The sequence below is a fragment of the Coturnix japonica genome, chromosome 31 (assembly GCF_054131305.1).
Source record: "Coturnix japonica strain WE chromosome 31, WE-NBRP24, whole genome shotgun sequence".
Lineage (NCBI taxonomy): Eukaryota > Metazoa > Chordata > Aves > Galliformes > Phasianidae > Coturnix > Coturnix japonica.
The window spans coordinates 6801976-6814032 of NC_140693.1; the positions used below are offsets into that span (position 1 = coordinate 6801976).

The 12057-nt window shown below is 46.4% G+C and overlaps 1 protein-coding gene across 1 annotated transcript; it reads left to right on the forward strand.

The window, feature by feature from the left end:
• Positions 1-5928: 5928 nt before the first annotated feature.
• Positions 5929-6595, forward strand: LOC146755722 (myosin-binding protein C, fast-type-like). The gene is made up of 3 exons (XM_085525373.1): positions 5929-5939; positions 5983-6092; positions 6303-6595. Exons 1-3 carry the CDS (start codon positions 5929-5931, stop codon positions 6575-6577), a joined length of 396 nt encoding a protein of 131 aa, XP_085381499.1. The 3' UTR covers positions 6578-6595.
• The last annotated feature ends 5462 nt before the right edge of the window (positions 6596-12057 follow it).

Below are 12057 nucleotides of genomic sequence, written 5' to 3' on the forward strand. Positions count from 1 at the left end.
AGAAGTAATTTTTTTTTTCAGTCTTGCGTGCAACACAAAAAGGGGTAAAATCTAGGAGGCCACCTGAAATGTTTTTTCCATCTGGAAGGATCCATTTAACAGCACCCATGGACCTGGTTATGAACAAAACTAAGTTCCCAACTAAATCCACATTCTTCTTTCTCCTTCTCAGAATTGCCTGTGAAAATCAGCAAACCATTGGCAGACAGTAGCGTCATTGAGAAGGACAAGGTCACATTTGAGTGTGAGCTGTCCAGGCCCAACATGGACGTCAAGTGGTTCAAGGTATGGCATGTAATGGTATTTTCCTTTCTGACTTCTCTGGAAATGAATGAGAGCCTTTAATTTCACTTCCAAGGGATGCGAGTCTGAGCTTTTCCTTGATAGCTTTTTCACTGCTCTCTTTTCTTTATGCTCTTTTATTTGCCCAGATCAGCACTCTTTGTTATTATGTCCTGAGTTCATTTATCAAGTTGAAATTGAAGTTTGTTTTGGTTTTATTGTGAACTTTTTAGGTCATGCTGCACAAAATATTGTTGGTTGAACTACAGTACAGTCTTGAGCTTCAAGTCTAACACAGAAATTCTCAGCCGGGATTTTGTAGCCTTGTTGTGAACTGGGTTTTTGGGGTGAAATCTCACTTTTCTTTGCACCTGACAGTGTGAGAATTTGCTCTGGCACTTTGTGTACCTCCCCGGTGCTCAGCTGTTCCTTCCCTTACTTGGGGATAACGTCATTTATTCAAGGTGATGTCCAAACAGGCTTGTTAACAGTCCTCCGCAGTGCTTTAAGCTGTCATAGGTCAGCCAGAATTTATGCATGTTCTATAGCCATTCCTTCATGTTGAAAACACTGCACTGTGCTTAAGCTTCAGCATATGTTCCAGTAAGCACAGTTCCATTAATTCTAGGGGAGTGGGTGAATTAAGCATAGATCTGAAGGCTCCCTTTGCTCAGTACAGAGATGGAAGGACTAATGGAGATCTGACTTGATATTTTCCCTTCTAGGATGGGAAGGAGCTCTGTCAAAGTAAAAAAGTGGGCATTACTTCCCAGGGAAATAAGAGAAGTCTCATTATTCACAAGTGTGAATATGAAGATCAGGGAACATCCACATGCTGAGCAGCCTAAGACAAGACATCAGCTACCCTAAAGGTTCATTTTATGTTTAACTGAAAGAGCAAATAAATCCTCTTGTGGTATTTTGCACCACGGGAAGAAATGCTTCATGGGCAGTTTGGGCATTTCTTGGTTAGTCCTTTTGGATACCTTTCTCTTTCTTCTTTATGCTCAAGACAGATTTTCCCTCCATGTGTTGCATTGGTTAAACCCCAGTTTGTAGCTCATCATTGGGCTCTGAAGCATCAGACTTGTTACTGAACACACGGGTCTGCTGTGCCCTGGTAGATGCCACCTTCCCAAGGGACGTATGAAAGGATGCTTTTTTCTGATTTCCTACTAGATGCTGTCCTCATGTGGCCACTTGGGTTCAGTGTTAGCATAAACATGAACATGTGTCCTGTCCCATGACTTTGGTGAACTCTCATTTTCTCTCTCATTCTGCAACCAGGTTGGGTTGCTGTTTCAGTACTGGCTGTTTTATGTAGCCATTCCATTTGTTCTGGTTTACGTTCTTTTTTATTTTCTTTTTTTCAGGCATCATTTCTATACAGTAGACAAAGCCAGCCTATTACATTTGATTTACAGTTTTTAGCTTTTGCTGGTAAGCATTTCAGCTCTCAGGCAGTTTTACCAACAGCTTTGAAGAGCTGAAATGAACCAGCCTGGACACGATGGTCTGTTTTTGTTGGTGTAATGAATTTATGAAGTTAAACTGATTGACCCCATAAGGTTTTACAGTGTATGACTCACGTCTGGCAGAGTTATCACAGCAATGAGTTTATATACTTAGCATTTCAGGAGGCAAATGGTTGGGGATACTCTTTCATTTGCTTGCGTCTCAGAGTGAATCACTAGTATGTGAACCATCCTTCATCTCCTTTGTATTGCTTTTGTGTGTGTCTGTGTGTGGTTTCCCCTGTGAATTTCATTCTTTCCAGTTATATGGAAGTTCTCTTTTGAGCAGTGAAATTAGATGTTCCATCATCAGTCATAATGGTAAAGCTGAGTTGCCACGTTATCTGTGTCCTTTCTGTCTGGCGTCTCAATAACTGCTGCCCCACCACAATATCTGCCTAATACTTCAGCTCCATGGATGCCTCCTTGTGCAAACTGAGAGCCTGTATTTGGTGTGCATAGATCTGGGCTTACATCTGTGCTGGTAAATGCACTAGTGCATGGGCTAAGCAGTCCTGCCTCCTGTGCTGTGGGCATTGAGATGGGGCTCCTACAAGCTGCCCATTGCAAGATATTTAGAAACTAATTGCTGCGGAGGTTTCCATCCTCTTTTCAGACTAACTAAAATTTGGTTAGTGGGATCAAAACAGAAGGGGCAGGGAGGGAGAGCTGACCAAGGACTACTGATGGAACAACTATGAATCCTTGGTTCCTCAGGATTCCCTGCATCAGCAGTTGGCAACAGGAGTAAGGGGGCTCAGGAGGACACTGTGGAGTAGTGTGAAAAATGAGCGAAGAGAGTTACTAATTGATGCCTCTTGGAAAGTAGTCCAAGAGTGGTCCTCTTCCTAAACTCTCCTCTTGTGTGTGGTTTTATCTTTATGAGGTGTTCATAACAAGTGATGTGTAGATCTCCCTTATCTCATAATGTCTTTTCCTGCCTGCAGTGAATATGCAGGATACTGGATCATATACCAGCTTCTTTGAATTACTGCTCATGTCAGGAGATAAAATCTGCCTATTCTTTGAACTAACACTGGCGAGGGTTAGTTATTCTGGCTACCGAGAGAATGACACAGCAGATTAAACTCTTTCATTTCCTTCTTTGTCAAATGCCTTTTCATCTAACTGTGTGTCCCATAGAAATTCAGAGCAGTGTTGGCTGAGGGAAGTGGAAATATTTATCTCCTGTGTGTATCTGCCACCCTATTTAGACATGCTGGCAGAGCGCAGAGATTGGAGGAGTTGGATTAGGCAGTAGTTTCCCTATTGCTCACAGAACCACTTTTTCTGTGGTCTCCCAGCTACCCTGTGCCCAGTGGCCTATGCAAGATGGAGCGGAAAAGGCTCATTTTATGAACAAACAGGAACCTTTCTGGTCAGATTAATACCTGTGCTCTTTTAGAGAGATTTAGATACTAGAGATTTTTTAGGTACTGGAATAGGCTCCCCAGAAAGGTGGTTGAATCACCATCCCTGGTTGTGTTTAAGAGCCTTTTGGATGTGGTACTCAGGGATATGATTTAGTGTAGGGTTTTTAGAGTTAGGGTACTGGTTAGGCTGCGGTTGGACTTGATGATCTTCAATGTCTTTTCCAACCTGGGTAAATCTATGATTCTATGCAGGAACTCTTCTCCTGAGGTTAATCCAAGTTGTATCCAGGCCCTTCAGAAGGAAAGGGATATAGCAGCACAGAAATATGGCCTGATTCTGACATAACTAAATGCAGACCTGGAGAGTTAAAAGGGATTGTGTGATGTTCAAAGGATTTTGAAGCAAAGATGTCCCCTAGGTAAGATTTGTGGCTGACATTCCCCATACATTGTTTGTAGGCACACAAGCTAAGGAGAGACTAGTGATGAGCATGCAGAGAAGCCAATGGTTCAGACAGGTTTGTAGTGACACAACACTGTAGAGTTCTGTCTAGTTCTCCTTGGCATAGTTTGGAAAATAAAGATGAGGTAATTGGTGGTAACCAATATGGCTTCATCAAGGTCAAGCCATGTCTGACAAACTTGGTGGCCTTTCATGATGGAGTAACAGCATCAGTGGATAATGGGAGAGCAACTGACATCATCTACTTGGACTTGTGCAGAGCATTTGATCCCGTCCTGCATGACATCCTGGTCACCAAACTGGAGAAAAATGGTTTTGATGGATGGACCAGTTGCAGGATAGGGAACTGTCTGGATGGTCACACTCAGAGAGCTGCAGTCAATAGCTCAGTGTCCAGGTGGAGGGTGGTGTTGGGACCAGTGTTATTTAACATTTTTGTAGGCAACATGGAGAGTGGAATCAAATGCAGCCTCAGCAAGTTTGCAGATGACACCAAGCTGAGCGGTGCTGTTGATGTGCTAGAGGGAAGGGATGCTACTCAGAGGGACCTGGACAGGCTGGAGAGGTGGGCCCTTGGCAGCCTCATGAACTTGAGTGTGGCCAAGTACAAGGCCCTGCACCTGGGTCAGGGCAATCCCAAGCACAGGCACAGGCTTAGAGGAGAATGATTTGAGAGAAGCCTTGACCCTGAGGAGAAGAGTTGGTGTGGAGGGAGGTGTCCCTGCCTATAGCAGGGGGACTGGAACTAAATGACCTTAAAGATTCAGTCAGTTCTATTGTTTTTCTACCCTTAATTTTGCTTGAAAGGTTTTAGAATAAATGAGATTCTGGTTTCCATGAAAACTGTTTGCAGGGAGCTCCATTGTAGCTAGTAGGTCTGTCTTTAAGTTCAAGGGCAATAATGCATTGACTGTGTTGAAGAGAGAAATGGCTCAGGAATGGATGATGGTTTAGAATAAAACATAATCCTACTTATTTTCTATGCAAATATGTGTAAGGAAAAGATGCTGCACTCAGTTCTGGAAATACCCTGACAAATATATCTCTACTGTTTCACAGCTGGAGATATCAAGATTGTTAAAGCACTGGAAGATGTGGAAGTGAATGAATATGGGAGTGCATCTTTTGTCTGTGAGATTTCACACGATGAGGTTCAGACCCAGTGGTACAAAGAGGACAACAAGCTGAAGGCTGATGACAACATCAGAATGCAACAAGATGGTAGGGTGTAAGCGGGGGGTCTTTCTCCTGAGTGGGGAGTGGGTTGGAGATCAAGCATATAAGACATCTGAAATGAAGTGAAGAGGGTTCAGAAGCGAGTTCCCCTTTTGTTTTGGGACTGAGGTTTAGGTGGAACAAGTGACATGGTGGGATGCTTAGTGTGGGAAGTGTGATGCTATCCCACCATCCCACACTGCCGGGAGCAGGTAGGAAATGAGTGCAGTTATTTCCAAAGTGGGGGTGAACAGGGCAGTCAGTTCACCTCTCCAAAGAGGTTTTGTCTGACTGTGAGTGTGATCCTTCTGTATCAGATACTTTGAATTTGACGGTGGCCGCATTTGATCAGTCCTTGTAGAAGCCATGTTTAGATTCTGCTTTGGTCTGCTCCATTTCCAGTTCAAAGTCGTTGGACACTAAATGAGACAGCTGCATCTCAGTAAAAGATGTGTTTGAATAGCTGTGATGTGCTTACTATTCAGATTTACAGAGCTGAGGTTTTGTCCTTGGCTATAGCAAAGAAGTCAAATCAGGTGAAATTAATTGTATTTCTGAACTAGACAAGTTTAAGTTTGGTAGCACCTAAATTTGGTGCGGTTTGTCATTGATTTCATCTGAAAGAAACTTGCAGGCTTTTTATCTGCTGTTGTCCCCAGCGTAAGATTATCCATTCACATCCTAAAGTACTTGTTATATTTTCAACTCACTCTTATTTGAATAAAAGCCTCAACAATTGGGAGCAATTTAATAAGCACAGAACAAGAGCTGGACCTTGCATTTGGTAGATACTGTACAGTATTACTTCATAGAAATGTAGTCAATGGCATTCCCTATAGACAATCGTTTGTTTTATCTTTAGAGTCGTTCAAAGAACCATTGTGAACTTGACATTAATTGGAATGGAATACACGCAAGAGACTTTCCTCTTCTTCCAATTGTCCTCATCCTTTCTTCTCTTCCACCCCTGCTTTGCAGATTACCATATAGAAATCACCAGGAAGTTGGAGGACAAGACAGCTTTGGAACGTCATTCTGTCATCCTGTCCTGTGACTTCAGGCCTTCTCCAAAGGTTGTGAAATGGTTCAAGGGCCGCACACCCATCGAGCCCTCTGAGAAGTACAAGATCAAGAGGGATAAGCATTCAGTAGAGCTCAGAATTCTGAAGCTGAAGCCCGATGATGCTGGTGTGTACAAGTGCAAGGCAGGAATTGCAGAGACTGAGGCCACGCTGACAGCTGAAGGTATGAGCAGGGAGGGTGGCCTCTTCCATGTCCTATTTCACCTCAGATTTCTCTTCTTGAGGTTGACTTCTGCCGTTCTCTCCTGCTAACTTTATACATGTATTATCTTCACATAGATGATTACACAAAGATCATCTAGTCCAACCATTCTACCACATCCCAGTATGATTTATAGTAACAGTGGTAACAGTTCACCTTGTTTCCCCACAGCCCGCAATGTAGAAGTAACGAAGCACCTGCAGGATGTAGAAATTGAAGAAGAGAGCTCTGCTGTCTTCTCCTGTGAGCTGTCCCATAATGACGAGGACGTGGAATGGTTCCTGAATGGCAACCTCCTTTACACCAACAATTACAATGACATCAAGAACGTTGGCAATTGCTGCACACTGACAATGAAGCAGGTTAAGCCTGAGGATGCTGGCACAGTGACAGTGAAGTCAGACAAAGTGTCAGAAAGCGCACCTGAAGGTGATAGGTGGGTCTGATCACACCCCTCCTGGATGTAAGAGATGCTAAGGAGCTCCAGTTCATTCTATTGTGCAGCAGTCCTGCTTCTAAAGCTGACCTCTCTGGGGTGACAAGTCATCAGAGGCTTTCTTCCAGTGGAAGGTTCCATTGCAGCAGATATCAAGGAAGGAGGATGGTTTTGGTGTCCTGCCAAAGCATTCCATTGCTTTTTATCATCATTTTACTTAACACAAGGAGAGTTACAGGAGCAATTTCTTTTACTGCTTCAGTAACATGCAGTGTCAATGCTGTTGTCTCCAAGGATTTATGACAGGAGGAGAGATCATTCAGTGTGTGTTTTGCCTCTGGGATGACTAATGACCAGGCTGTGAGCAACCTGATCTAGCTGTGAATGTCCCTTTTTATTGCAGGGGAGCTGGGCTAGATGGCCTTTAAGGGTCTCTTCCAATTCTAAGGAACTTGTGCCTGAAGTGCAGAAGTGGATTAATTATACCACTTCTTCATATCCTCCCCATGATTACAGAGGAAATACAACAAAACAACATGCATGGTCTTACTGTTGTCATTTGCTTGAATACGAAGACGTCTCTTTTTTATGGTTGAGATTTTTGTTGATATGGGTCAGGAGGAACTCACACTTTTTAGCTTTCTCAATAGGCAAAAAGTTCCAGTTGCTGCAAGCCACCGAGGTAACCAATAGAGGGGCCCTGATCCCCCTTGTGCCATCGGGATGCTCTGGCACGGGATGTGCCTCAAATTCAAAGCTCCTTCCCACCTCCCAAGGAAAAGCAAAGCAACTCAAGCATCTCCAGCAAAGCTGCCCAGCAGACAGCAGGGAATGCAAACAGCTTCTGGCTGCTCCCCTGCACTCCTGTCCTAAGTAAGTGACCCCTCGAGGACTGGATGGGAAATCAGTGCATGACACACGTGAGTGTGCACAGCATTGTGCAAAGCAGTGGGGATCCGTGTGTGTGTGTATTTGTGCATGGATGGTGTTGTACACACATTTGTGTCCATGAGTGTACAAACCAGTGGTGTTGCTCAGGTGTGTGTAGGTCTGTGGGTATGTGTGCAAGGACGAGCATGCACATATATGTACGTGCACAGGGGTGTGCAGAGTGTTGGAGCTGCACAAGGACATTGTTGTACCGGTGTGTGCGTGCACTTTGGGAGTGAAAGGAAGGGGTTACACATGTGTGAGTGTGTGTGCGCACAGGGCTGCACTAAGGGATGTGGTTGTGTGAGTGTGTGTGAGCACATAGATAGTGCGTGGATGCGGTGGCACAAATGTGTGCTTGCACAGGGCTGTGCTGAGGAGTTGGGCTGCACACAGGTGCACACAAAGGGATGTTTGAACCCTTTGCCCCTAAGAACAGTTTTCCAGTGTCTCTCGTCCAAGAATTCTTTGAACAGCCTGCAGCTGACTCTCCTGAAGCTCAGGGTCCTGACTTTGCTTTTTGCCAGGCCCGCATTCCTTGAGATGAGGAACTCTAGGAGGGCATGGTCACTACAGCCCTGACCACCTCCAGTCTTAACCCCTGCTGTGCAGCATGTCCAGTAATGCTTCCCTTCACAGAATCACAGAATTACCCGGGTTGGAAGGGACCTCAAGGATCATGTAGTTCCAACCCCCCTGCCTAGCAGGGCCACCAAACATACACATTTACTAGATCAGGTTGCCCAGGGCCCTGTTCAACCTGGTCTTGAACACCTCCAAGGACGGGGCATCCACAACCTCACTGGGCAGCCTGTTCCAGGACCTAACCACCCTTCTAGTAAAGAACTTTCCCCTAACATCCAACCTAAATCTTCCCTCCTTCAACTTAAAACCATTTCCCCTAGTCCTGCTATTATCAGCCCTTTCAAAGAGTTTACTCCCCTCCTGGGAGTAAGTTCCCTTCAGGTATTGAAAGGCTGCAATGAGGTCACCTCGCAACCTTCTCTTCTCCAGGCTGAACAAACCCAACTCCCTCAGCCTGTCCTCATAGGGGAGGTGCTCCAGCCCCCTGATCATCTTTGTGGCCCTCCTCTGGACCCTTTCCAAAATTTCCATATCTTTTTTTGTACTGAGGGCTCCACACCTGGACACAGTACTCCAGATGGGGCCTCACAAGAGCAGAGTAGAGAGGGACGATCACCTCCCTATCCCTGCTGACCACCCCTCTCCTGATGGAGCCCAGGATCCCATTTGCTTTCCGGACTGCCAGAGCGCACTGCTGGCTCATGTTAAGTTTCTCATCTATCAGGACCCCTAGGTCTTTTTCAGCCGAGCTGCTCTCAAGGACAACTCCTCCCAGCCTGTACAGGTGCCTGGGGTTCTTCCGGCCCAAGTGCAAAACCTTGCACTTTGCTGTGTTGAACCTCATTAGGTTCACCCGAGCCCAGCTTTCCAGCCTGTCAAGGTCCCTCTGAATGGCATCTGTTCCCTCCACCGTATCGACTGCACCACTCAGCTTGGTGTCATCAGCAAACTTGCTGAGGGTGCACTCCATTCCCTCATCGATGTCATTAATAAAGATGTTAAAGAGCACCGGTCCCAAGACAGACCCTTGAGGGACGCCGCTCGTTACCGGCCTCCACCTGGACATAGAGCCATTGACCACCACCCTCTGTCTGCGGCCTTTCAACCAATTGCTTATCCATCTAGTTGTCCACCCATCAAATCCACCTCCCTCCAATTTGGAGATGAGGATGTGATGGGGGACCATGTCAAAGGCCTTGCTCAGGTCCAGGTAAATGACATCGGTCGCCTTCCCTTCATCCACCAACGCCGTCACTCCGTCATAGAAGGCCACAAGATTAGTTAAGCATGACCTTCCCCTGGTGAAGCCATGATGGCTGTCTCGGATCACATGCTTGTTCTTTATGCGATCAAGCATGTTGTCCAGGAGGATCTGTTCCATAATCTTCCCAGGCACAGAGGTGAGACTCACCGGCCTGTAGTTACCCGGGTCGTCCCTGCTCCCCTTCTTGTAAATGGGAGTGACGTGACCCTTCCTCTAATCATCCGGGACCTCACCTGACAGCCACGACTTCTCAAATATGATGGAGAGCGGCTCAGCAACCACCTCAGCCAGCTCCTTCAGGACCCTGGGATGCACGCCATCTGGCCCCATAGACTTATACTCATTCAGTCTAAGGAGGCACTCTCGGACTTGCTCTACCCTTACAGTGGGGAGGGATTTACCTCCTTGGTCCCCACATGGAGGTATGGGGGTGCAAGACTTAGGGACGTGAAAAAGACTAGAATCCTGGCCACCAGTGAAGACCGAGGTGAAGAACTCATTCAGCACCTCAGCTTTCTCTTCATCTGTTGAAGCCATTTCTCCTTTTAAATTTACCAGAGTAGGCACGCCCATTTTGGCCTGTCTCTTCTGGCCAATGTACCTGTAGAAGGTTTTCTTGTTGTTTTTCACATCCCTCGCCAAGTTCAGTTCTGCCTGAGCCTTGGCTTTCCTGATCCCACATCTGCAAGTTCGGACGGCATCCCTGTATTCTTCCCGGGTGACACAGCCTTGTTTCCAGAGCTTGTACACCCCTTTCTTCACCCTCAGTTCTCTTAGCAGGTCCTTGCTGAGCCATGCCGGTTTTCTACCTCTCCTGCCCACTTTCTTAATCAGGGGAATGGAGACCTCTTGTGCTGCCAGGAGGGCATCCTTGAACAGTAGCCAGCTCTCCTCAACGTCCTTATCTTTGAGGGCAGCGCGCCAGGGGATCTTGGCCAGCATTCCATTGAGTAGCTTGAAGTCTGCTCTTCTAAAGTTGAGCATCCTGGTCCTGCTCTTTGCCAGGCCCACATCGCTTGAGATCACAAACTCAACCAGGGCATGATCGCTGGAGCCCAGGCAGCCTCCAACCTTGACGCCTTTGATGATCTCCTCAGCGTTGGTGAGCAGCAGGTCCAGCAACGCTTGACCTCTGGTCGGTCTGTCCAATACCTTCCCTTCTGCTTGGTGTGCTTAATGCTTGGCCCACAAAGTTATTCCCAGTGCAGTCCAGCAGTCTCTCAGACAGCTTGCAGCCAGCCATGCTGATTTCCCAGCCTGACTGGAATCCCCATCAAGTTGAGAGTCAGTGAGCGCGGTGCTTCTGGTAGCTGCAGTAAGCAGGGCCCATCAACAGGCTCCCTTGACCAGGCGGCCTGGAGCAGACCCTCACCTCCAGAAGCCCATTATTGGTTCAGTCCCGAATTTTACCCGCAAGTTCTCAACGTGATCGTGGCTGTTCTTAGTCCTTTGCAGTCAGCTTCTTCATAGAGAGGGCAAATACCTTGCCCTCCGGAATTCCATAGTAACAATCATGTCTCCTTTATGTCAGGTGAGGTGTTTTTTTTTGTTGTTTTTTTTTGTTTGCTTGTTTGTTTGTTTTCCATTTTCTAGGTAGAAAATTTAATTTCTGAGCCAGGAGAAGAAGAAGTGCAACATGTAACAATCTTCCTGGCACTGTGCAGTTTGCATGAGTAGCCAAGTGCTCCTCAGGTAACGTGTGCTGCAGAGCTGACCTTGGTGGCAGGGGTTGTGTCTTCATTTTCTTTCTGTCATGTGGGAACATAAGAAGACTCTTCAGAGCAGGAGCTGCAGAGGAAGATGAACGGCATGAGAAGGTAAGGCTAGGAACCAAGGACACCTCCAGAAAGAACAGAAAAACTAAGTCATTTAAGATGCATGATGGCCGTGTGATACTGTCCGTGACTGGAGGAGAAGCACATGGCTAGGAATGACTGATGGCTCTGGTGGGATGAGTGCCTACGTGCGCCGTAAAGGAGAGTTTGTGGGATGTTCTGTGGACATGTGAAGGCTGTGGGAAAGTTAAGAGAGAAAACGTGTGAATTCACAGAAGTGGTATTAGAACCTGGAATAAACCATTTGGATCACTCACATCTGAGTCCGTGCCAGATTGTCGCACTGTCAGAACCTGAAGCCTGGGATTTTCCTTTAGTAGTGCCAACTGCCTGTTGTAAATGAGAAAAGACATTACTAAACATAGCTTCCCTCCTTGTAGTTTTGATATTTCTGTCTTTGCATTCCTTTAGCACCCAGGGTGTTGATGCAGCTGCACAAATCCGCTGTACTGTCCTCCTGTTTTGCATGGAAGAATGGTAAAATAGCAATCTCTGGGTGAAATTTTGTTCAGGCGTTTTCCTTTCTGTGCCCCTAGGAAGCAATGGCTTGGAAATGGCAGTGCCGCCTGGGAACCCACACAGCAACCCAGTATCTCATTGTCTGGGTCTGTGAAAAACCACAATGATGACAAAAGATGTTTCAATTCTGTCTGTGCTGTCAGTGCAGCCCTGAGGAGCGGTGTGGGCATGGCATGGCAGGGAGAAGGGATTTCCCTTCCAATGGGAAAGTGCCTGTTCATGTGTTGGTATGTAACCGCTCCATGGCCTGCTCCATGTGCTTCTGAATGGGCAGCTCAACTTTTGTGTCACTCAGCCACCTGTGGCAGAGGTCAGGATTAGTGCCTTTCAAGGAGCTGAGAAGCATTTCTTGCTCAA

Excerpts from the sequence above, each read along its gene's own strand:
- LOC146755722 (XM_085525373.1), top strand. Across the intron at positions 6,093-6,302 it reads GGCCACGCTGACAGCTGAAG|CCCGCAATGTAGAAGTAACG; the intron begins GTATGAGCAGGG and ends GTTTCCCCACAG.